The sequence below is a fragment of the Amblyomma maculatum genome, chromosome 1, assembly GCF_055883805.1.
Source record: "Amblyomma maculatum isolate TAMU_Amacu chromosome 1, ASM5588380v1, whole genome shotgun sequence".
NCBI lineage: Eukaryota > Metazoa > Arthropoda > Arachnida > Ixodida > Ixodidae > Amblyomma > Amblyomma maculatum.
Window position 1 is genome coordinate 147,330,960 of NC_139344.1, and position 27,043 is coordinate 147,358,002.

General features: G+C 44.9%; 1 protein-coding gene across 1 annotated transcript; it reads left to right on the forward strand.

Annotated features, from left to right (window-relative positions):
• Positions 1 to 9,218: 9,218 nt before the first annotated feature.
• LOC146204274 (uncharacterized) lies at positions 9,219 to 18,743 on the forward strand. The gene is made up of 4 exons (XM_084589220.1): positions 9,219 to 9,374; positions 11,493 to 11,752; positions 12,773 to 12,919; positions 17,850 to 18,743. Exons 1-4 carry the CDS (start codon positions 9,326 to 9,328, stop codon positions 18,036 to 18,038), a joined length of 645 nt encoding a protein of 214 aa, XP_084445346.1. The 5' UTR covers positions 9,219 to 9,325; the 3' UTR covers positions 18,039 to 18,743.
• Positions 18,744 to 27,043: the final 8,300 nt, after the last annotated feature.

Below are 27,043 nucleotides of genomic sequence, written 5' to 3' on the forward strand. Positions count from 1 at the left end.
GTCAGTAAGCCAAGACCGAGCTGTTTTGTAGTACACATGATAGCAATGCTTTTTTTCTCGCCTCAATCCTTTCGGAATGCCCAGGAAGATTCGCCCCAGCGGCCTATAGAAACAAATTTCTTGCCACTGCTTAGTGCACCATAGATTTGAATTCCTTACGTACACAACAGAAACATTTCTGCACAATTTGTTTGCTGAAATATAATACAAGACTGTGGTACCGATGTCCAAGAGTGGATATTTTGGTGATCCACATTAGCAAAACGTTACCGTTTCTAATATCTAAGTCGTGCTTCATGAAGCCAGGCATGGTTACAATAAAGAGAATTCCCCTGAAAATCAACAGAAGTATTCCCTTCTATAATCCCTGGCAAAACATTTTACAAACCTTCTCTGTAACATTTGCTCTTTGAAGTGTTACACAAGGCTGTGGGCGAATCGGAATGAATAGTGCATGTAAGCAAATCCTTACCATTTCTAACAACGTTTTGTGCTAAACACATCCAGGTATAGTTGAAATAAAGAAAGCACCTCAGTTGGAGACAAAGGGGGTGTTACGTCTCGCAAAGATATCTCCACCGAAACTTTTGATGTAACTTAATTATATAAGTTTCAATTGCAGTTATTGCATCTCCTCGTACTTTTGATGTAACTTAAATATATAATTTTCAATTGCAGTTATTGCATCTCCTCGTACTCACGAAGCTGTAGGGGGCTAAGAAAAAATTCTTGCTGCTAATACAAGAACACATAGTTACATACAAAGTATATCAAGAAAAATTAAGCAATTTATAAAGTTCTTTTTTTCAGAAATAAAAGTGTTCTTCTTGCGCGATCGTGACCGGGGCCGTGACGGACGCTGGAAATTAGGTTTTAAATGGCAGTTAGCGAACTAATTGACGAAGGTGTCTTAATCACTATTTTAATTTAAGCAATGAAGTATGTGATTGTGGATCTGGAAAAAAAATATTTACGTGCAGCGCTACGGGGTGTTCAGAATTTCAGCTCTGCAGACGCGCACACCGAGCAACCGGCTCACGCGCTGCGCCGTAGTCACGCTCAACCGCAAGTCATATTTGAGCGGGCAAGCAAATTAATGCAGACCGTGGGCGCACCACGAGTCGCTATAGCGATGTGAAGGGCGAAAAAAAAAAGCAAATTCCAGGAGAGAAAAACGTTTTTTTTTTTTTTTTTTTTTCGGAGCAGGAAAAAGTAATGAAAGGAACACGAAAATTTGCTAATGAGATTTCAATGTTTTACAAGTGCGTTCTTTCAGTTCTAGCTTTAATTTGTCGCTTGCAAACCACTACAGCGTGCCAGGACAAAAGAGCAGAGAGCAGTTGTCATCGCCTATTTTTTGGCTTTTCCCAAAGCTACGCCAGCTGTGGGGATATTTTTCTTAATGTACATTGAGATTCCACAAAACGCGGGTGCCTTGCATCTCGCCTCCATTGAAACCTGGGTAAATCCCTGCTACGGCCACCTCGGGTCCTGGCTATCCCCAGCTCAGTAGTCCAGCGTCCAAGTCATCGCCTGTGAAGACAGCGACTTTCAAACGTTCGTGCTGCGAAAAAGGGAGATGAAGGCAGGTTACACGGATGCGCCTGGCCGAACACAGCAAGTCAACTTTAATGCTTTACTTCATGGCTTAGGTCAAACAAAATGGCCGAACGTGCGTCCGCGCGATGAACGCGGCACACAACCAAAAAGGACTTTTGCCCACGTAAGCTGCTTTATCCGAATAGAAGTCTTCTTGGAGGCTACTTTAGTTGTTGCATAGGTTGTTTTCGAGAATGCTACATAATAATTATATGGGAGGTACAGTCGCTCTGTCATTGGTGATCTCTATAGGGAAACAAGCTCAAAGCTTAAACTTCCACGCCTGCGCAGCCTTGTCATGTGTACTTTTACAGAGCAAACACAAGAAAGAGTACTTACGCATAGGGCATGATAGTCGGGTTGCGTGATATATATTGTTGCAAATTGTTTAACGTCTGGAAGCACTCTCTTTGTGAAAAACAGCCACTAAATGAAAAAATAAAACGCAATCAGTATGCAAGTACTTTAATGTTGAACGAGGATTTCCCATTGAGACGCGTTAGACGAGGCGAGAAATTGTGAGAAATTTAGGCTGGACATCAAGGAATTGTACGCCAGTGAAACAAACTCCAAGCGTCAGGACTGTTTATCAGTGCAGTCATTAAGTCAAATAAGTGAGGCGGTACTTACTTTTCAGAGGCGAAAAGCAGTGACTACTACCAAAAAAAAAAAAAAAGAATTAAAGGGGGACCGCATTCCTTCTATCCCGCATCACTACCGTGCTGCAAAGCCAAATTGACGCTGCCTCAGCCCAAGGTTCTCGATAACTTCTGAGATATACGCGAGGGAAGCATCATGTAGAGATGACCTTGAAAAATGCTTAGTGCCTTAGTGTTAGAAGAAACGAATGAACTAATACTCGGGGCGAAGCATTCGTGAATTGGTTGTGGCTCAGTCATGACGATTATTCAACCAGTCACAGGGAACACGCAAGAATTGCTGCACAGGAGTGTACGATATGTAGCTGGTGATATTCGCAAAACAACTGAAGCGCACCGAAGTGATAAAGTGTAATGGCGTTAGGCACGGACAACACTGGTAACATACAAGCACCATGGACACTGTTACAAGTATTTCACACATATCACATATCACATATTCGATATGCGGGTCACGTGCGGCTTATGCTTCCTTATGAATGATCTGATAAAGCTAAAGTTATTGTCCATGTTGGCGATTTTTAGCGAATAAATACACACTGTTTCTAAGAGTTTGTTTGATTTGCTTGAAAATTTACATTGGTTCTTAAAAAAAAGCTAAAAAAAAAGGCTATTATCAGGCATTCTTGATTTCCGGAAATTTTGCAACACACGCACAGCGCTTGAGCCGGAGATGCATCGAAAGGTGCGTGGGTGGGTACCAGCGGCGTAGGCAGAAATTTTTTTCGAGGGGGGCTGACGTTGCTGCTCAGCCTCCTCAGTATCGAGATACCTGTCGCCAACCTGTCACCTCTCGACTGCGCCATAAATTCTGCATGCCGGGATGCAAAGATTGCACGGAAGAACAGTACCATCCGGGACTTTCGTGATCCATCCTGCACATGAATTGTTTCAGACGAAAATCATTCGTTTAATTTAACAATTGCAGAACTGAAAATTCTTCACAGGCAGTTTTTCAGCCGTATACAATTAACATTAGCTCGAATACGTAGTGTTCTTGACGGACCCGCGGATGAAATTGTTCTCTGCACTCTCTCCAGTGTGCTTATAATTTTGATTATAATGCAGCATCTGCACTCTAACAAACTAAAGTGTTACGAACAGACGAGGACTCTCAGCAGACCACTTCGACATAAAAACACCGAGATTCAGCGCGAACAAGAGGCCCGAGAGGGAGAAGACAGCGCGGCGTCAGAAGATCGAGTTTGGCCTGTAGAGGCTGCGCACGTGGCGTCACGCTCTCTCCTAGATTTTTTTTTTATTATTATTATTTCCCCACGCATTCCATCTCTGCGTGCTTTATCAGCTTATCTAGTAGTATGGCTTGTCTCCTTTGTATGGTCCGATGGATGATTTCAGAAAACTAAATGCACCTTTCGCTTTTTTTATTCCCGCAGAAATCTGTTTTTGAGCGTGAAAAAGACATACTGGAGACAAAGTCCAGATTGATTTCCGGCTCTAGTAGCTGTTTTGGTCTGCGGTGTATGACAGTACAAAAAAATTTCGTGGGGGCTAGAGCCCCATAAGCCCTCCCCCTGGCTACGCGCCTGGTGGGTACTGTGTTGCGGCTTGCGGCTATGTGTGCTACCCCGACAGGCGCGTCTGGAGAGTTGAAATTCTAAGCATCGTATCACCGCGGACAATTGAATTTTTTTTCAGATGGAATGATGCATAGCACGAAACACAAAGTAAGGTTTTTGTTGGTTCTCTAGCCATGCTGTGATTGAGGGCAACGAGAAAGCAGATACATGTGCTGTACAAGCCCGATCTGGTAATACAAAACAAGATGAGGATGCCACACAGGGGTCTTTTACAGCTAATATAAAATAAATTGAGAGTTAAATGGCAGGCTGAATCGAAAGATCAAGTAAACAACAAGCTGCATTCTGTAAAGCCCCCTTTTTTTAGGAGAACAGAAGCCGTCTACACATCAGGAACGTTTCACAGACGTAATTTTATGCCGCTTACGCATCGGGCACACCCACGTCACTCACAATTTCTTGCATTACGGAAAGTAGCCGGGCCAATTGGTACATGTTTCTTAGCAAAATAGCCCGCAAGTTAACGGGTCACAGTCAATAAGAAAACACGGACACAGCGCTGACTAGCAACTGAAGAGTTTTATTGCTTGCCGGCAATAAAAAATGGGAAGATGGAATAAAATGCAAACAAAATCAAGAAAGCTATGGAATCGTCATTTTGTCGCTCCCATCGTCGTTACTTGCGCAGATAGTCAATTTCTTTTTTCGTTGATATCAGTTATGGCGTGCTTATGCTTGTTGATCGGTTCTTATGCATGATATACGCTTCCTATATCTCGCGCATGAGCTGCCGATTAATATTCTTCAGAATCTTGCATTGTCCAAATATTGGAATGCATTCGCATTTAGACGTGTGTCGGTGTATAGCTCGCTACTGTATATTGTGTCGACGTTGCCGTCATATTCAATAAATCTAACGTTGATGCAGCGACCTGATTGTTTAACATAAGATGCACCGTAAGATAGAGGAATCTCATAGACTATACTTCACTGTCGCAGGTTGTGAATTGGTCTCTGTGCTTCGTCTTGCAGCGGTTTGTTTTCGAGGTGCCTTGGTTAACCATTTTTCACAGCTTAGATGATTTGTTGGGCGCGTTACATGCTAGATTTACGCCATCCTGCCCGACCACTTTATTTAACGTGCACTTATGGCATGATAGCCAGCTTCCATTCTTTTGTCTGGGTTCTCTTAGTGCTCTTACTGACAATTTCTGATGGACAAAACAAAACAAACCCTCACGGGAAAGTTGCAGGGGTCAACTGAGAGTAAACTACATCTTAATTTCCTCTCGAAAACTTGAACTATTAAGGAAAATAAAATATTTTACATTATTTTACAGTGGTTAGCTCAGATATACGTTTGTGTCTGCATGTTAAAATGCAGAGCAGTGCTCCTCTCTCCAAATGTTCTGGCATGTTTACAGAAATGACTGATGTGTACGGAAGACATGCGCCGCGTGTGCGTCGAGCTTGTTTTGGCGCAGTGCGTAGTGAACGTGTTCACGTGTTTGGGCCTGCAACGAAAATGCAAACCTCTTACTCTGCAACTGTACCGTTCTGTATACAGTCACAACTGGCGTCTATGGAAGACATGTGCAGCATGTTGCATGAGACGTCTTCGCCAAATATGTGCGAGGTCTCCTCAATAACGTGGACCACCACAAATAATTTCATTGTGCTACGAAAACATCATCCTCTATTCACCCCTCTTATACTTCCCCTTTTCCCCTTCCCTGCTTCCGATCTTCTCTTAAAGTCAGACAGTGCGGATAACTAATCCCACCGCCACAACCAATGAAATATCATGTACGCTTGCAAATATGCTCTTTATTTATATTCATGTAAGCGTTTTTGTTATCCGCGTGAGCTGCGTCGCAGACAGATCCACCGCGCAATCCCAGGAACATAATTCCGCCCTCCCCCCCTCAAAAAAAAAAAAAAAAAAGTCTGGATATCCAACGCTGGGGAGCTGAATGATGATAGCACAAGCAGGCACATGCGACGTTTGCGCCTATGCAACCCTCTCTCGATCGGATGTCGGTATTCGACACTCAATCGAGAATCGGCTCTATCGGGTCGTCGGGTGATCCTGGTTCGGAAGCCTGAGGAGACACAGCTGCCCACATCGAGCTGCGCAGAGCACAGGTCGGTGTGTTTCCACTTTTTGTACATCAGCCACTTCTTGACGGATGCATCGAAGAGCATGCGTATTTCTTATATGCAGCAGACAGCTCAATGTTTTGCGGTGTGGCAACTGAAGGTCTCGAGTGACTGCTTGTTTGTTTCCTTACTTCAGCTCTTCTCTGTTTGCTCGAGTTGTAAACAGGCCAGTCGCCAAAGGACAAGTGCGAAGTTCCGGGATGACTGTACAATCTTTAAATGCAGTTTATATGCTTATATCCCTGCAAGCGTGGTCACATGATCTAACTTTGATTTGGCTCACTATTCGTTTATTCCTTGTCATCCCTGCTGATGCAGGTGCAGCTCTTCGTCTTCAAAACTTTACATAGTCCTTATGCTGAGTTGGTGGAACCATCGAAAAGAACATGAACCGCAAGACCACATCTGCCAGCTCTCACGTTTTCACTGGTTCTTGCCACCCTCCTTGCTGCATCTGGCACTTCCCCTCTCTTTAGTTCTTTGTGCGCACCTCTGTCGAAGTATGTAGCTTCTTACTATTAGAAACTGTATGTGCCTACGCGCTTCTATACGCACAAAGTTCACATTTCTGGTTGTTTATATATACCCCGTTATTTTTAGGGTCGTGATCCTGAAATTCCGCTGTCGAAAACTACTTGCCCTGCTTACTTCATCACAACTGCCCCTTTCTTTACAAAACTAACAGGACACGCCTTTCCCTATCGGTTTGTTGTTTTGAAAGTACGCAATCATGTTCTTTTGACGTGATGTTTTGCTGAATTATCAGACATGGGGTACGTTTCTTGTTGCATCCGCTTCCACGTGGTTTACGCAAAACAAACAACTTCATTGAGCAAGTAATCATGAGAAAAAAAAGTCGTGGTGTGGCGCTCTGGAAGAGGGGGGGGGGGGGGGGAGTACTGTGCAGCGCCACCCCACTTGGTAGCGTTGGCCCTAGAGGCGCCACTGAAAAGTAAAAATTTGGCAACAGCTGTCCCATTGCGTCACCCATTAGTCCCCAGTTGAACACTGCTGGTTGTTTCTAGGACATGTTCAAAAATGAAAGCCCCTCTGACATGTCGTAACCAGAAATTCTTACTAATACTGCAGTTGGTAGCGTTGGGATGCAAGCATTGGTATCATCAGGGGCCTCGTGGTAATCGCGGTTTCGTAATGGTAGTTCACAGGGAAACACGTCGGGTAGACAGCATTCTAAATGAACATTTAAGAAATCGGTTTCGTTATCACTCTTAGAAGATAGAAAACGCTTGAATTGGAGGAAAGTGCACGTCTTGCCAATTCACGGAATGATTACCGTTTACTATACTATAAACTCAGCGTCTGTTACGAGTACGTGTTTCAGACTTCAGTCACTAGATCCGACGTTATTTCCTAGATCTAGGAAGGTGTAATTGCTTGCGGCCCTGCTCTGCTCAAATTTCAGCGTTTCAAACGCGAGCACCGAGAGCGATTCACGCATCTCGCGCTTTTTCTCTTACTCGAGCGATGTCATGCGGCGTGCCGCGGCCACTGTCTGCTTGTGATTGTTACCACTAGCCCGTGGGCGCTGCTTTGTGGCTGCCGATCACCTTGTATACGCTTCTGGAGGGCTGAAATTGTGAGCACCTTAGCGGCCACTGACGGTAAAATTTTCATCGATCTAGTTGTGAATATCGGATGGAGGGATGCTCCTCAACAGTTTTCTCATTACAAGCAAAGACTGGACTTTCGCAATCTAAAATATATTTAACACATACTCGTCGACTAAGCACCGTTCAGAACCACTTTTATAACTTAGAGCATTTGGCGAGACATCCTGTATATACTAGGCAGATAGGTTGAACGGCGCAACCCATACCGCACCACCCGGGAAAGTGTCGCAATCATAGCACGTGATAGCCCATGAGGGCGCCAGTAGTGACTGCATGGAGGTACAGTGTAGACGTGCACTGCACTGGCATAAATAGGAAGAAGGGCTTAAATCGGCAGCATCATCGGTCTCCCTCCACATCAGGTGCGACCACCCTGCACGTACACTTAGCGCTGAACCAGCTGACGAGGCTGGCTTGTTGATTGTAAAGCTTACAAGCACCCCAGAATCATTTGATACCGGTGCACTAAAGCGTTTTACTGACCGGCAACCGCTCTCTCATGACCTCGCTCGCGAAAGAGTGAAGAGATCGAATGGCGTCGCTAACGGCAAAGATGACTCGCTGATGAAAGCTCACCAAATAAGCGCGTGCAGCCAGACCTATACGGATTCAGAAAACGTGGCTAGCAGAACCTAAGATTTGCCGCTGTACAACGTGCTACGCTGCTCTCGCAAAAACATTTCATTATGCTACCTATAGTTTGGGCGGCGCGGGAGACTGCAATCGTTTTCTTTAACGAATACATCGAGTTGCGAACTGCAGGAGACACAATTAAGGCTCTAAGAATCCATGTTTCTTGAGAGGATGGACAGCCTGCACCTAAATGTGCACGCGTAAATATGGGAGAAGGAAATGTTCTGGCGGACGCGTTCGAGTGCCTATTCTTGAACGAGAAATTCGGCAGGCCACATGCGTATGCTCTACACATCTTCGCGCTAGCCTGACAAAGGCGAAAGTGAGTAACTGAGCACGTGTTTCTCGTTTACACAATAGACCGGGGCAATCGCGTTGCCAGTGTTTCCTGAGGTTTATACGTTGCCGCAGATGTCCGTCGTCTTCGGCTAAGGAAGTATAAAAGCAGCACAAGCTGTGCCATTCACGTCTGCATAGCCAAAGAAATAAGGCAGACATACGAATAATTCTGTGTCCGAGAGTATTTCGCGATGAGGTGAAGATAAATAAGAACGGTAAGGGCTGCGGCTACTGATGGGTTGCATCAGCTGCTTTATAAAGGTAAGGGGGATAGATGAGGTGTAAACCTCATCAACGCGTACGAAACGAGTGGTGATGTGATCTCATGGTGGCATCTCACGAGGACTCGCAATGTCGATATGAGTAAATACTTGCCGGTGGCGACGGTATAAACACATGTCTGCCCCTGTTTTGGCATTTTAACTAAGTTAGAGGGTCGCCATCCTCTCGCCAAGGAGCCTTAAATGGTACGCGTATGTAAGGACAAAAATATATTCTGCCGTAGACTGTGTCCTTGAGGGCGTGTCGATCGATATCAGATTTCTTTGAAAACATCCTTACAAAGGAAAGCGGCACAACACAATAGGCGACCTGTAATTACAAAGCGTTTGCCTTTCCGTAGACCCCGCACGAGGCATCCTGCTACGACGTCCGGGAAACGGAAGGCGGGAATGTGTCGACACCTTGGTTGTCGGGGAGGACCTTTTCTGCGTCTTGAGTGAGCGCTCCTCAGTGTGAAAACATTGCGGTTGCAGTCTGCATCATGACTCTCTTACTACTGTTTCTTTGCGCAGTGTCGTCGATCGGAGCAGGTAAGATATCGCAGTTGTTGTCAGTCTGTATACATGTAATGCTTTGTGAAGTCTGACTGCTTACTTTGCAGTCAGGCCCAAATTTCTACAGTTACGGCTCGCGAGCGAGCGCAGTAATCGTAAGTTTAGAGCACAGCCGCATTCGCTGAGTTTGACTCTAATTTGGTGAGCTTTGTTTAAGTACTTGAGACCGAACTTTCTGTTCTTTTCAATCCAAAGGCATATCTTTGTACCTGCAAGATGTAACAAAACTCTCCTCTCACGGGCGTCCATTCAAAAACCGGTTAGTACGGATTATTTGCCTACAAAAACCAAGAACTACAGCACATTATGCTCGTCACTGCAAAAATCAAGAAAAATTCACACAATATACGGATTCAATACAGGCCTTCATATTCTTGTCCAACCCCATGTGCCTAATAACGCACCTGACCTTTGCGGCGTTTAAAAAACAAGTGCACTAGTTACAAGTGGAAGTTACTTTGTGTTTATGTTCTCTCCCCCCCCCCCCCCCCTCCTCCCATTCATTTTTACTAGAAATGTATAGCAATAGCGTTCCTCTGACGAGATTCCCAAGTTAGCGATTTTATCGAAATCACATTAATGATACTAGCGGCCAGGTAAATCTCGAGCTTCTCAGGCTTCACCGTGATATGTTTTGCAACTTTGCTTTAAACAGGTATTCTGCAGCACACGTAGATGAAGATTGATTCCGCGTTTAAGTATAAGGAAGAATAAACTGATTTCAATGCTATTGAACGTGATAGAAACAATATAAACATTCCTATTTGCACCCGAAGACGTTAATTGAAGTTTCTGAAGGGATACAAACCAGTAACATTGCAGTGGCGGGTGGTCATAAGGAAACAGTTGCTCGACCTTGCGGTGCAGTTTTTTTGTTGCTTTGTGTGTGTGTGCGTGCGAATGTTCATGCAAACATTCACACAGAATAAATATTCTTTTTTTTTTCTTGATTAACGCCGAAAAACTGCACAAACAGTCAATTATTACTGAGGTCGCAAATTATTTAAGGAAAAAGACGTCGTTTTTTGAATGAGCTTTGTTTTTTGAGTCAAAGGAAAATGCATAAACAGTTGCAACTGGCCGAGTGCAGATAGGATACATGTGCAGAGCAGCTGATTTCTGACGGAAAAAGCCGACCAAGGCATGAAATGAGGAAGAACACTGCCGCCTTCCTCGCTCGCTTACTCTTCCGCTTAGTGTATTGCCACACTGTTTTCGATGTGACAGTTCTCCTAGTCTTTTATTTTTCTTCACTGTGCTATTCTTTCTTCCACCGGTGCTACGCGCTGCGTTGGATTTACGAGTCTATTAAGCTCCGTCATTGGCTCGCAGCAGTAATACTTGTTTTCTTGTCTTGTGCTACGTGGCTCAGTTTCGCTTAAGAAATGAATACCTTGATTGTAAGTACACGACACTGCTATCTATTGCTTTATAGGATTGAAGGCCTTGTATTTATAATGTGCAGGTACCTAGCAACGACACGGTATAAATTGTACTAAAGGCGGTGACATAGCGATAATTAATGCAATTTAACAAACAGTGAGTATTGATATTGGGATTCTGTAGAATAACGAAAGCTTGATGGGCAGTCCTTACGTTTATAGGCTTTGGCGGCAGACAACGGAACTATGCTTGCACAGGTGACTTATCTGGTTACGTCTGTGTGTTAGATGCAAGTGAGAGTTTAATGCCGGCGCGAGGAAGATATAGAAAGAGAGAGAGAGAGGAAGAGAGAAAGGGCTTATACACTGCTGAAATTGTGACTTTGCAAAGTTGCTTGTATATCTTCTGGACGTGGTCACAAGAATAACGTTCCTGTTACCCGCCAGGCAGGTGAAACTGCAAGCGACATCCGTCTATACTTAACCGACGTGATTCTTCCATAGAATATGTTCAACTGAAACAACGCCTTCCTGCATTTGTGTGTCTCTGGTACTGTATTCTGTTGCCTTGCTCCATGCGAAAACGCCCCCCCCCCCCCCCCCCCCCTCGCTAAGCCTTAAAAACAACCAGCAACAAAAATGCAAAGTAAAGTTTAAACACCAGCAAAGGCAACGCTATACCTCACACTGATGTTTTGACATATTTAAAAAGCCCAAGACTCGAGCCAGGAAATCACTCTCAATGCGAACGAGATCGTCGATCGCCTGCTGCAAGAGGCGAGAGAGAGTGAATTCATACGGGACAAGATTAACCCCGTAAGAGTCAAGCACGTGGACCTCGACGACGGCAAAGGCTACGTGGAGAACATCACCATATACGGCCTTCCTTCCCTTGCTCGTGTGGGCAACGTAAACGTCAGCTCTGGTTCCCCGGACGCTGTTGGCATTGCTGGGATACTACGTGTAGAAAACGTAAGTGATTAATCTAACGCGTTTAGGTGCATTTATTTGCGTCTCCAATAAAATAATTGCAGTTCATGAAACAAAAAAAAAACAACAACAACAAAAAACAACCTATGAGCTCATCGCAGAGCCACCGTCTGTTTACAAACTGCTTTGCTTTGCATAGCCAATATTAAATCAGACTGAGACCCCCTTCTTTAATTTGATCCCCTTATAACACTAAGCGCTTTCGTGATCTGTCGCTCACGGCTCATGTCGCCCATACCGCATATCATTGTTGCTGCGGTGGAGCGAGGAGGTGATATCAGAAAGCATCGAATTGGGGGCAGCTGTAAGAGATCTGTATCCATACACGGTGCTCGCGAGGCAAATGTGTCTGACCTGAACCCGGGAATAATATCGCATGCCCTGGACCAAGGATATCTGAAGCCTCCTTTGCCCACGGCAAGAAAAAAAAAAAACACCATAATCAAAAAAAGAAAATATAGCTTTTGCTGAATCAGTTTACCTAAGGGCTCACAATCTCAAGGTCCTAAGTGCACGGATGCTGAGACCAACCTGTACTTAACATACCTGTAGATGTTCATTAGTCAACAACATGCGAGGCCTTCTGTGGTCATTTGTTATAGCTCGGTTCTAGCCTTGTACTGGCGGATTATAGCGCAGGAAGAAGGTAAGTCGAAATTGATCTCACTGTTCCATTCTTTGGCGCGACACGGCTTGCGCATCCTATCTCGCTTGCTATAACTAGTTAAAGCATACCGCGCTTTGCTTGAGGAAGTTGGCTTAACGCCGGTGAGCAGCCACCGTTAAATCAAGAGACGATACCGACGGTCTGCTGCAGGCTGCCGGGGCAAATTTTGCAGGTTATTCTCGAAATGAGACTGCGTTCTATCGAGCATACATAAGCAGTAAACATCGCCGTGCATATTGCGTTCCCGTAAGCCGTGTCCGAATGGTAGAGCTATGTTGACCACCCCAATGAATGCCCTCCCGCCCACCTCCTTCTCCTTTGCCACATTCCTGCAGCTCCGCACGGAAGGCCGATATTTGTACCGACCGTCCCGTTTCTTCCGACTGCGCGGCAGTATCGCCGCCACGCTCAGCTACGTCGCCGTAGAAATCGGCATCGTGGTGGACCCTGACCAGAAGAGAGGCAATGTTACCGTATTCAAGGTGAGCGAGCGGGTGAAGGCTTTTGTGCATGCGCGTGAACACATCGCAGAGCAAAAGCTTCATGTGGGCTTCAAAAGAAAAAGCGTCATGCACTTCCTTCATTAGCTTAGTAACGTTATTAACACCGATCTTAACTCTACACAGATTGTGCTCTTGACATTAGAATTTCCATAATGGCTCTATATTTTTTGAGCGGCGTTGTGCATTATTTCTGCTTGTTGGGCAAGAATTTAAATTCCCAGTGCACACTTTGTAATTATCTACGAATGACACTGTATAATTGACGAGCATAGCAGATGAATAGAAAACGTCACTACGTTGAAAATGAAACTGGTGCAAAGGAGGAGAGCTGTAGTCCGGTGCTCCGGTGCTGTTCTTTCGCCACCAGTGAAACTGATCACTGGCTTAACACTGACTGGCTGATCACTGACTGGCTGATAACTAGTAAATGCTAAAGGATAAACGTTCCAATTAAGCTGGTTATTTGCTTTCAACTACCAGGTACAATGGTCACCGTCTGATTTTTTTTTTCTCCCGGTAATGATGGCATAGCTGCAGCGTATTTACACATTAGGGAGCAGCTGAGTACTGCATTTTGGAGCCAACTTGAAAATTTTGGCTGACAAAAGAAATGTGCGCATGGCATGTAGAAACACAAGTATTGAAGTTATGAAAGCTCGTCTTGATGGAGATTGCTTTAGCAGTACTCATGTTACGCTGGATCTAAAGATCCCTTGTGACACGGGTACTATGCATTGAATTTTGTCTCTGTACATATGCATTCATGTTAATGTTCTTTGATAACGTGAATCTTCAGGCTTTCAATATGTCGCCAAATTTGTATCAACTAGAAATGTGTAGGTAAATGATGATCCTTAAACATTTTAAAGGCGTTGTAGAAGGCAAGAACATAACAAAGGTATTCGGAGCGAGCCGGGTCTATTTTTTGAAACTTCTGAAATGCGCACAAACAATTTGCTAATTATAGCAGCCAATCAAAAAGTGTCTGCAAATAGTCCTGCGAAAGGGAAGAAAAGCCTTAGTATGATATTTTATATAATTTCTATGACATAACCTTTTGAAGCTTTGTTTCACAACGACAGCTGCTTAGCGCCCGTTGTCTCTGTCTCGCGATGTAGTGGTATAGTAGTGTGTAACTGGACAGTACCTGCCATGGAAATCACCCAGACAGTGGTCACTGTGGAGGGAGAGTAGTTACCGTGGAAGGAAGACAGTACGGCAAGAGCGTAGGAATTAATGCATAGCCCTCCGTATGATAACTGTGGAAGGAGGAGGGGATGGCTTAAGCGGAAGAGGCCGCTGCCAGAGCGTGGCTGTCCGTAGAGTGGTTACTTTGGATTGAGGCTGAAGTCAGAGCATAAGAATGCGCAACCAGTAGGCGTTTACCTTGGAACAATTCGCGGTGAGGTTACCGTGGTAAGATGAGCGCATGGTGAGAGAGAAGGAACGCACAAGAGACGGGTAGTGACCACGGGAAGAACTTAGAGAGTGTATACCGCATGCAGAGAGAGAATGGGGCCAGAGCTGAGGATATTATAGGCACGCTGCCGTTTGCGGCTGCTGCTGCGAAATGTACAGCCCGAGACGGGCACAGCGGCGGTAGTGACACCTGCCTGAAGTGACAGATTAGAGAGGAGCTCTTGTCAGAGGAGGAGTATGCGTGGAAAACTAAAATGAGAGCAGGTATGCATGTTGCTTTCAAACTCTTTACTTCGATATACCGCGAAATGAAAGCACATGCTCAGAACTGCGGCGCAACGTAGACGAACATGGAGAGAGAAACACCACACAGGCGCACATTAGCAACTGTAGTAGTTGTTGCTGACCAAATAACATATGACACATACCCACAGAGAGGGATCGGCCAAGAATTGGGTAGGAAAGATATTTTTTGAAGTATACTTTCATGTAAAAAAAAACATTTGAACTGTAATACAAAACGGAACCCGAACTTCCTCTTTCACACCCAGGCACAACTTTCTCCTCTACTCCCAAGTACATCGCACTCATCTTTCGCACCCAGGAAGTTGTGCCTCAATGTGAAAGAGGAAGTTCGGGTTTTGTATTACAGTTGGTAGTGTGCGCCTGTGTTGCGTTTCTCTCTCCGTGTTCGTCTTCACGGCGCCGCAGTTCTTGGTATTATGTACCAACTCTCCACACAAGCTGTTATTCTGAAAGCAGAGTAGATCACATTTGTCTAGAGCGCTAGAGTGGTGTGCTTCGGAGCAAATTAAGTGAGAATATTAACCCAGCTAATTTGTCAGGGGTGACGCGAAATCTGTGCCTGTGCAGTTTGCATGGCCTGGCTGCGCTAGAAGTCAAGTATTATCAGTAAGAGTCAGCACCTGCCTTATAATTTCCCTTTCTCCGCACAGCACCGCTCGAGCGCTCTACAAAAGGGTGATAGAATCTGTATATCCGCAGGTCTCGCTGAATCTCGCACTGGATAGCGGTCGCTTCTGTGTTGCTTTTCTGTTATTTTCCTTAGCCTCATTACTATTGATTTACTCAGAGTCGCTTAGTTGAGATGATCGCCCTGTAGCAAGTGAAATGTAGATTTGCCGAAGATTCAGGTTTGGCTTCTATTCGAACAGTACGAGCAACGAGCCCATATGAATATTTGAAAAGGCATCGCCACGTCATTCCAAAGGTTACTGAGCTCACATTTTCAAATTGTGCAGAAACTAAATGCCAGAGTAGTTCGATGTCATTGAGCATACCGCATCCCAGCTTTACTTGGTCCAAAAAGTCATGTTTTCTTTTTAACGAAACCAACTGCCTGGCTGTTTGCCTGGTTATCAAAAGCAGACCAATGCTTTGTCATTGAATGTGGGCTTCATAATGGTGCCCTGCGTGTTTACTGTTACACGTTCTTCGAAATTAACACTCCGGATAATTCCCCAAAGAGTCGATGCTGCCAAATAAAACAAATGCAAATATATATTAATTTTTATTTTGAAACTGTATACTGTGAAAAGCTAGATGGAAGTGAGTGTTACGGAGCTTGATAATAACTTAGAGCTAGGGTCTGTTCAAGACCAAACTTAAAGAAAAAGGAAGAAAAATAAGAAGCCCATAGCGTTTGAGGAAAAGGGCCGTAATGATAATCCATAACAACAGCGCGACAGACGGTACGTAGAAGAACGGACGACAACACAGAGCGCTCTGTATAGTCCGTTATTCTATGCCCCTTCTGTCGCGCTGTTGTTACAGATCACCGTGCACACCAACTCGCTCAACAACTGGTATTGTAATGATAAAAACGATTTCTTTTACTTTATTCAACAACAGAGGAGAAACATCGTCAAGAAGAAGTTAATGCAAGGATGCTTTCCCATAACTAGAATGCAGCTGCTGCCAATGTTGCCGACTTTCGCTTTTCGCCTTGAAATGGTTTTGTAACAAAATGAGAGCCGAGATATTGCAATACGAGAGTAACATCCTGAAGGACGTGTTCCGTGTCGAATTTTTGCAATAACAGGACACTGAATTTATCTAACAAAAACGGACGGAAAGGCACATGTAGGTTTCAGAAGCCTATCTTACAACGGTACGTCTGGCTGGCCAAGATATGCGACCCATACTGACAAGAATACTGGTACACATGTGTCCTGCATTTATGTTTGGAGGGGTGACCTATCAAGCGTTCTGGACCATTTTAAATACCCGGAAATTACATAACAGAGAAGCGCCCTTTTCAATGCGAAGTTGTTTATGAACACATTTCTTTTCTTTACTATTTGTTAGAACACACCGCAACACAATATTTCCGCAGATCAACCTTTAGGGTGCTTGCAGTTTTCTGCTCTTTGTTGTCAAAAAACCCACCCTACTGGTTTTCTGTGGCAATCTTAGCTACTCGGCGCCAGCGAAGGACAAACTTTAAATGTAACATAATCCCGCTGGCGGTGGCTCAGTGATTAGGGCACTCGGCGGCTTAAGTGGGAGACCCAGGTTTGATCCCGGCCGCGGCCACCGCGTTTCGATGGGGGCGGAAAGCAAGGGGCACGTGTCTCATATCCTGGGTTGCTACCGGACGTTTAACTTCATAAACTATGAAAATAAAAATTTGCTACGCGCAGAAAAATTGGACCATTTCCTTAAATATGTTAATAACACTATCTTACTGTAGTACGCAATCGCCACAAGTTTAAAGGGGTGTCCAAAAAAGAAATAATGTTCTCTTTGTTGACACAAAGCGAAGTAAAAAAACAAGCAGCGACAGGAAAAAAAAAAAAAGAAAAAAAGGTCACTGCTGCAAAGAACGAAGGCACAAGGACATAAAAAGGAGTGCTTCGTCACCAACAATCCGAGCTTGCTGCTTGGCTACAGTGCATTGTAATCTCGATTATCTACTGTCCTCTTTTCCAATTAGGCGTGTATAGAATCTATAGCTGCACTTCTCCGCATTTCAGGCTTTTATTGTTGTTCTTGTTGTTGTGTTCGTGTGTCTTCGTTTTGTTTTATCACACTAACATACTTCCAGGGTAGAACGAGAAAAAGAAGATGGCTACACGGTATGAAAGTGGCACTGAACGAGGGTAGATGGGGGAGCCCCAGTTCCCAAGAGGAGCCAACATTTCGACAAGTGGACTTGTCTTCATGTGGGCCAAATGAAGACATGTCCACTTGTCGAAACGTTGGCTCTACTTGTGAACTGAGGCTCCCCCTCTACCCTTGTTCAGCGCTCTTTCATAACATACTTCCAGTCATTAGAAATAACCTACTAGCTCAACTTGCTGCCCTAAGCCGTCAAGTAGTGCTGCGCACCTGCAAATTTAAAGTTCCTAACCAAATGCTGTGTTTAAAATACCCACGAGAATATGAGATACTGCTTCGCTTCATTCGACGCTATATTTGAGCATCGTCTCATGGAAATGACTTCATGAGTACGCAATGTTTTACGCAGGTTGCTGATGCCGGGAAAATCAAGGTTACAAAGTTTTCCGGCGCTTCGTTCGCCTTCAACTGGCTCGGAAAGTTTATCATCAACAAAATACTCAACGGACGGAGCGTCAAACTGTACGAACGGCTGGAAGAAAAAGGCAAAGAAGCTTTGAACCGGCTCCTGGAAGGAAGAGAAATTTCTCTAAACTGAAACGCTTATCTGTTTACCAGTGCGTAAATTCCATAACTGGGTGCCAAGCAACTTTCCGCGAGCCATATTCACTATATGAAGACCGAATGGGTGTTCACTAAGGACGTAACCTAGCGGTCAAGGCCTGCTGCGTTCGCCCCATCAATAAACGCAACTAGGCTTTTATTTTAGAACACCGGCGTCAAAATTTGCATGAACTGCAACAACGTGTTTCCACGAATTCCTCGTAGGATCATCAGTTGCAGCGCCGAGAGAATCTCGTGAAACCGACCTGGGGCTATGACCCACTTTGCAAAGACGCTGCAGCACTGTGTCTTCACTGCTGTTCGCAAGGAGCTGCGTGTGGGATGATAGTTCTGGGACGCTGGACAACTTAGAGCGCGTGCTGCGAAAGGCCATGAAAAAGACGTGTTGGAAGCCGACTGTTTCTACGCACGCTATGGTTAGACAAGGATACTATTAATCTTCCGCTTATCCGCTGTAGGGATCATGGGCATAGGATTGCAACGCATGGGTTGTATTATCAAAGGGATTTCACACACGCCCGCAGAAGTAGATGAATGACGCCAATTGTTTTTTTTTTTTTTTTTTTTTTTTAGGTTTGTACTGCTTTGTGCAAGATTTTACGCGCGCTTAGAGAACGAATACCGCTATCGCAATCGCCATCGGCGTTCTGTATTTTGAATTTAACAGAGTTTCTAGAAACCGATGCTGTCTCCATTTTTTGTGTGTGCCTGTAGCGACATACAAAAGAAGCCAGGGCACCAGAATTCGGTCTGAAGATATGCAAGCCCAGCGCTGTTGCGGCTGCTGCCTTGAGTGGAGATTCACTAAAATTAATTTCCCAGGCATGGCTGGAGTGGGTCGTTTTCTTTTCTTCTGCTCACAGCTGCAAATTTTCTGGCGAGGATGTCGAGTCAGAAGTCTTGATGTGCCATGAAGGGCTGTGGATGGCTGCGTTTTGTAGAAGAAAAAAAAAACAGCCTTTTATCACTTCAAAGCTTTATCAACTGCTTAATGCGAATACACGAATAGCCGCAAACTTAACGTTCTATACATGTTGAAAAAAAAAATAAAAAATAGTTGCGCACAGCTTGTTCCTGTGTGAGCGAACCTGTGCAAAGGAGAGCACCCTGCTTCTCTGAGTGAAACAGACGCCAACTGGACTGAGAAAAAAAAAAAAAAAGACTTATGAGGCGCCTAAGCTTCGCCTTAAAGAGCGGAACGCGACACCCTTTATGGACCTCATTGTAGCCCTTCCTGTTTGTCGCTCTCCATACTTTACCTATAAGGCGATTTACCGCAACAGCGGCTTGCTTTGGCCTGTATATTCCTCTTTTTTTTTTTTATTCGCAATGGTAAATTTGCTTTCTATGGAAACGATGCTTTGTACGTGATTACTAACTGCTGATCAGCCAGCTGTTAATTATGGTTAGCGTCTGTATATATCTTCAAGACACTTCACTATGTCAAAGACCACAGCGTACTCACTAGATCCACTTCCGACACGCTTGGACCAACGAGCTATCACTGTTTATGTGTAGCGCGGTCGTCTCTCAACCGAAAGGGCCGGGTTCGGCCCCAATTACTTGGATATTGGTTCTACCCATAATAGACCTCAATTTTCTCTTCGATATTCTTGGTTTTCTATGTAGGTTACATTCGCCTACCCGCCAGTTCTGGCTGCATTTGGAGTTTGAGCTGATTTGTTCTCACTGCTTTTGAGGTTCATCGCTTTTTTCGCTGCAGAATGACGCCGCATACGCTGGCGACACCGCCAACGCCGGTGTTTCTACGACATGGGGCCTTTATGCTATTACGTGAAATAAAACGTGAACAAGGCACGTTCAATGCTTTCAAAAGAGACCACGCTATTTTATTCATTTATTTACTTACCATACTGTAGGTCAGTACTTTGGCCCTAGCAGGAGGGTCTATCTATGTTTATCCAGGTGTTTGCGAAAACAAGACGGAAAAACCATACTGATATTAAATCGCTTTTATTTTATTTTGATTCCTTTCAAGTTTCCCCTTTGGCTTTCATCGCAGTCTAACAGCCGGTTTGGCGTAATGCAAGAATACAGCAGAATGAAAGGTTTGATTTGGTTGGAAGGATTCAACGTACGAAAGTGAGTGAGACTATGAAGAATGATGTAGCGAATGTCTCCGGAAATTTCGACCACCTGAATGAAAGAAATAAAAAAAGAAAGCATTGCATTAAGCGCGTAACTGCCCATATCACAGTTTTCATTGGCCAGTGAACGAAATATGACTAGAAGTTTAGGCTATGTGGTGCTGGCGAAGACTCTTGAGAGTTCCTTGGACTGCCAGAAGATCAAATCAGTCGATATTGTCGACCATAAACCCTGACTGCTCATTGGAGGGTCAAATTTTAAAGTTAAAGCTCAGCTACTTTGGTCAGCTGATGAGAAGAGAGGAGTCGCTGGAGAAAGATTTGATGTTGGAAAAGGTTGAGGGTTGCCGGATAAGGGGTAGGCAGCGAACGCGATGGTTAGATGGCATCCTCGAGGCACTGCAGATGAAGTTATGTGATGTTAGGAAGATAGGGAGAGACCGCAAAGCGTGGCGTGACATGGTCCATAGGGTCACGAAGAGTCAGACACGACTGAACGCCTGAACTGAACTTAGGATATGTATAAGAAGAAATGTGCTGCTTTTTACACGGCAATATACGAACGATTCATCTGCAGAGGGGCTATGTATTGTTTTACGGGACAAGTTGGGGCCATCAAACTAAACTTACACTTGATTAATAGACGCACCACTACTAAAGAGAGAGAGAGAGAGAGAGAGAGAGAGAGAGAGCCCGCCTTCGACGTAGAGAGTGAAAAAAAACAAACAGAAAAAACTAGCATGGCTCTGACAGGTAGTATAGTTGGCACTTGGCCGAACAGTGGCTGGTCTACGGCTTTTGTGACGTCATGCGACAACGTGACATTACAGGTGCTCACAACCCGGATAGCCCCCTTCAGATGAGAACGGAATGCACCAGGATCCCGAGTCAGACAGGCTACAATATAGACAACACAGCCCCGTTAGTACGTAGCTTGCGGGGGTCTCGGTTCTGGTAGTCTTGAAGCCATAGGTAGCGTAAGAGGGTTCTAGCACAGCTTTCGCCCTCGCCCTCGCTCTTGAACACGTTCTACGTGACGCTGGCGGTAACAAAGGACGTTCCACGTTCGTCGCTATGGCTGAGGGCGGCGCTGGTGAACACTCTCAAGGTTCGTATACAGACAACATAAATACCCAAGCAAGTAGCAGGGGGGACAGCGGCCGACGTAGCTCAGTTGGAAGAGCACCGGACGCGATATTCGGAGGTCGTGGGTTCGGTTCCCACCATCGGCACGTTGTTTTTTCTTCTACTTTGTGTTTAATTATCTTTCCCCTAAACAGATTACATTACTAATTTCTGTGATTATCCAAGTAAACATTAAAAAAAAAAAAGACATAAAGTACCATCCCCAACGCTTTCCTTGGCCTCGCCGACTGTTGGCTTCTTTCCTTCATATATATATATGGTTCATTTCAAATCGTTTCGTATCTCTAGTGATGTTCGATATCAGCGGAATGCCACATATCTATACGCCTTCAATTCCGACCTACTCGTGGCGGCGGGGTTGCTTTTTTCACGGGGATGCTGAACCGACGTTGGACGTATCTGACAGGTGCAGGGTGTATATATATTCTGCGCCGTCTTGCTGCCACCGCATGATCGCGGCAGTGGTAAATTTTGTGCTTGTGGCGTAGCTTATAGTAAGCAGACGCGTAGCTGCTTTTAGTGTGCCATAACGCCGATGCTCACAATGCTGAAACATGGGTGTGGCAACTCCGTATACGGCAAATCCCCGCTGGACGCCAACACGCTAGAAGTCGTTGAACGCATGGCCGCAGCTTGTGACTAAAGAACCACGCCCATCATCCATGTGACGACCTCGAAACCGGTTGCCCCAGGCTGAACGACGTATTTCGGGCCAAGAGCTTGGCGCGAATGTCGGTGTGGAAGGACGCGCGTCCCGTCCCATTTTCTTTCCTTCGATCAAGCTTTATTTGTACGAAAAGGGAAGAGCATTACGTGGGCATAAAGGCTTAGTTCGCACATGGACGAGTGGTTCTCAATAGTTCTCCAACAAACCTTTATCAGAACCAGAACACGTTTTCCCGCGTACTGTCTGACGCCAGCTCCAAAGCAGTGTTTTGAAAAGATAGTAATCAGCAAACAAATGTTTGAAAGTTTAGGAGCTCGCCATTAGATATACACGATGGCAGCCAACAGCTATTGACAGCAAGAAAAAAACGCAAGGATTCTTTTGCTTTTTTTTTGCCTTGGTTGATGTGAAATAATCATTGCGTCACGAAGATAATTGATTAGAAAGTAGAATAAAAACAACCACATGCAGCAGGTTGGATCTGAAGCCACGACCTTCCAATTTTTCTTCCGCTGCTCCACCAACCGAACTAGGGTGACGGCTGTTCAGTCTTCTACTTTTCCAGGTATTTGTTTTGCGTGTAACGTACTCTTGAGAATGTTTACTAGCATCACCTTCATTCATAACGATGGTCTTGGAATGTCCTCTGTTACTGCGAGAGTCACGTGGAACGTGATCGAACGGGAGCGAAAGGAGCGGTGCGAGAACATTGTTACCCTACCCATGACATTAAGATTGCCGTATTCGAGACTTTCATTCGGCTTATCAGCAAACAAATGTATGCAAAATGAGGGGCTTGTCATGAGGTACATATGAAGTGATACGACTGACGCCAGGTGTGGACGACGTGCGAATTTTCATTGAAAGCACGCAGGCCTATATTTAGGCCCGAGCTGCTTGAAAACGCAGCACGTAACAAAGCAGCGTCACGCTATCAACGAAGGAATCCAAAAGTCACTGACACACACAAAAAAAAAGACATAGGTGCTTTTTTTTTTCCTTTGTTGATCAATGTGAACATTTTCATGAAAATTCGTTTAATAGAATGCAGCTTCTTAGTGCCGAAATACATGTTCCACATTGCCTTCATTATCTTGTTTCGGCAGCTTGTGGGTGGTTTGTTTTCTAGCGTTTCCGTGAAATTCCCGGACACGGATAATCATCCAATATCCCCAGCTACTGGAGCAAACGATATAAGCAGATGATCACACGTAGGGAAGGCGCAAAATGCTTTGGATCTGATTTATTTAGCCCAAAACTTTCATCCTGACCTTCGGGTTCGTCGGCAACGCAGCGGTTGTCGATCAGTTGGGATCGGTCACCCTCCGGAGGAGGAGGAAAAGTCTAACGCCGTACACGCCATGTGTTCACCGCTAAACAACCCTTGATTGCGGGCTTTATTCGGGGCATCACGCTTGTCGCTGTGTCTGTCCCGATTCGACCACTTCGGGGCCAATTTCCGGGTGCGCGTGGATAGTTCGGCCCAGTCCCAAAGGTGGGCTTCCGGTGGTGGCTTCTCCTGACAGCTGAATTGCACAGCGCTCCGTCAGGAAGCCCGGCTGTCACAGCGGCATCATACGCCCCCGTGAAAAGCAAGATCCCCGAATTACGGCGGCTTCCGCGTTGCGCCGCGCATACTTCGAAAAGAACCGCTTTTTGCGGCCTCGTCCCTGCTAGGTGCGGTTACGTCTCTACTGAGACCTGTAGGCTATTGAATGCGCGCGGATTTCACGCGTGAGGCTGCTCAAAACTAAAGCCCGTGCAGGGCTGGGCCGTGCGATGGTTCAGATGCGGGCGTGGGTACATTCAGGGCTATTGGTGTTATCCTATCAATCTGCATACACTTCGCACTTTGCTTTCTTTGCGTCAGCTTCTATAAATCTATGCAAGGCATCCCCCGTATTCTGGGACAAAATGTTAAAGAAAAAAGAAAATTCTGAGCGGAAGCATCTGAAGCTTCTTGTTTTTGGTTACCCAGCGGAATTGGAGATTTTTTTTTCACTCCTTGCAAAATTTTTAAATGGATATAACCACATTAACGCCTAGAGATATAAACAACCGGCACAAGTGTAACGAGAGATAACATGATATTAAACTAGGTACTGTGTAGTTTTAGGTTTGTTACGAAAGTACTTGCGGCTATTGAAAAAGAAAAAAAAAAGCATGCACACATAAATCCTCAGATGATTTAGATGTGCAGCGTTAGACTAGCTGATTCGCTGCCAAGGAGACTAATTAATTTTGTATGGCACTTATCGACGTCAAGCCGAGACTATGCCGCGCGAAGCGGTTAAGCCCTTGAGATGAATCATTAAGACGATACCTTGAACTATGCGCGTTGTTTTAAGGATTGAAAAAAAAAAAATAAAACAGACTCTTGACAGGCATTGGCTGGCTGCACTTTATAGTTCGCAGTACATCATTACATATTATAGTAGCACATGTGACACTCGCCCCATCTAGCATTGGGTTAAGAAAGTATGTTCTTTGATGTAAGTGGAATAGGTAATGTATTTTAAAGGTGTTTCTGCCAAACTGAAAGTATTTTTGAACGTTTGAAGGCATTTCAAAATGTCGACTGACTGAATAACAACTAAGTAATAATTAGTTAGTGGATGCTCCGAATTGTAAACCTGCCGATAACATACCTATTTGGAAGGCGGTACTGGACACGCTTACGCAACTGACACACCTCATTCAGAGCAGCTTACATCATGGATAGGAGTAGCCGAAACAAGTGGCAACAGATTACACAATGGAACTGCAGAGGGCTCTGTAATAAAGTTGGGGAAATAAATACAAAATTATTGTACGGTAAGCTACAATCATGGGCATTCTTGATACAGGAGCACAATAGGTTATATTCAATAACAGGATATATAGGGTACCATTGTCCTTCTATCCCTGATAAACGAGCAAGAGCAGAGGCCGAAACACCAGGAAAAGCTGCCGTTTACATTAGGGCCAACATTCCCCAAACGCCACTTGACTTGAGCAAGTGGTGCAACACTCAGCAGGAAGTAGTTGCTGTACTCACGCGTCCGAACAAAACGCCCCTTATATTAGTGTCCATGTACGCTAGGCCAAGAAACACAGTGCTTAATCTTGGATGGGTTAAGCATATTCGCCATTCATACCCTGGAATTGCGATACTAATCGGTGGAGATTTTAACGCTCCGCACACCGTATGGGGATATGATTATGATTCTAAAAGGGGTGATCAAGTTCATACTGCCTTCACAGAAATGGAATTTACACTGCTAAATCATCCAGGAGTCGCAACACTACCTGCAACACAAACACGCTCACCAGACTTGACGTGGTGGAAGGGCCCTGGTGCACCACTATGGCAGGCGGAATTAGATGCGTGGGGTAGTGATCATGTCCCCATTGGTATTGGTCTTAATTTGGGACATATGAAGAAAATTCGAAAGAAAGCGTCTGTTACACATTGGGATGGTGTACGGCAGGATACTCGAACGCATTCAGTTAGCCCGAATACTCTCGTTACTACCCTTCAAAAGGTACTCAAGGATCACACCATTACAACTACAGTGAACGAAGATCAGCCAACTCCCGACCTGCACCTACTAAAACTTTGGGCACGCCGAAAGCGGGCCGAGATACAGGCTGGTCGCCATCCTGAAGACGTGCAAAGAAGAATTGAGGTAAACAGAGTGACGGCACAGGCACGCCGATATGAAAAACAGCTGGCTCATAGGAGATGGGATGAGTGGTGCAGTCGTTTGGGCTCAGGAACGAATAACAAGGCCCTCTGGAGGACTTTCCATGGCATGGAAAAGAGGCGGCAGGTTAAAGATCATGCAGAAAGTATTAGACTCGCATTACAGCTTACACCAGAAGAGTTTGCAGATCAGGCTGCTGCCCTTTTCTTCCCGAACCACGCACATTATCCGGCGCCTTCACCGACAGTGGATGCGGTTGATAAAACAGGAATAACATTACCATTTACAAAATTGGAGTTATTGGCTGCTATAGAAGAAGCGAATGGTAAAACTGCGCCTGGACATGACGATATTCCTTATGAAGTATTCAAGAATTTAGAAGGAGCCGCAGTTGACGGCTTGTTGGATGTGGTAAATGAGGTATGGCAAGGAGGAGACATTCCACTCGGCTGGAAACACTCGGTGGTGGTAACAATACCAAAGGCTGGGAAACCTCCCACAAGTCTAGAATCTTTGCGGCCTATCTCGCTAACACCCACAATTTGCAAAATCTATGAAAAGATGATAGCCACCCGCCTGTCATGGTGGTTGGAAAGTAATAAAAAATACCATGCTCGACAAATTGGGTTCCGAACAAACCTTGGGACAGAAAATGGACTGGCTGTGCTCGCTGAAGAGGTCATACACGTGTCGCCTTATAGCCACCTAGTGCGCACTGTAGTGGCTACCGACATGGCGAAGGCATACGACAACGTGTTACATGCCAAGATTCTTAGCAACATGGAATGTATGGGCATTCCCTTGCAGGTCATAAAAGCAGTACATAATCTGCTTAAGGACAGGACGTTTTCTATCCGGATAAACGGAAAACAAATTGGCAATTACACCTCGAACAGAGGCGTGCCACAAGGGTCAGTGTTAGCACCTTTATTATTTAATATCGCACTGATCCCATTGGCGTGGAAATTAGCTAAAATACCAGAAGTGGGGTTCATGATATACGCAGATGATGTCACGATTTGGTCTGTTCATAAACAAATTGACAGACAGATTCGGCATCTGCAAGAGGCTTTAAATACCATAGATGAGTACGTGCAAAGTGCAGGCCTGGAATTATCACCTCAAAAGTCCAGTTACATTCATGTTGCCAACAAGAATGGAAGAAAACAATTGGCAACGCAAAGAGTCTCCCTAAAGATTGGAAATCAGGCACTGGAAGATGTGGACGAGTTGAGAGTTCTTGGCCTAGAAATTCACAAATCCGGCAAAGGAACACAATGGCTTCATAAAGTGAAAAAAGTAGCTGCGACTTCCTTAAACTTGATAAAACGCATTTCGTCTAGGGGAGGAGGAGCTCGAGCGGACATGGCAA

What these genes read in the sequence shown, in the direction of transcription:
- LOC146204274 (XM_084589220.1), top strand. Translation starts at nt 9,326, where the DNA reads ATGACTCTCTTACTACTGTTTCTTTGCGCAGTGTCGTCGATCGGAGCA. An exon ending in AGTGTCGTCGATCGGAGCAG is followed by an intron (nt 9,375 to 11,492) that starts GTAAGATATCGC and finishes ATATTTAAAAAG; the next exon opens with CCCAAGACTCGAGCCAGGAA. An exon ending in GCAATGTTACCGTATTCAAG is followed by an intron (nt 12,920 to 17,849) that starts GTGAGCGAGCGG and finishes TGTTTTACGCAG; the next exon opens with GTTGCTGATGCCGGGAAAAT.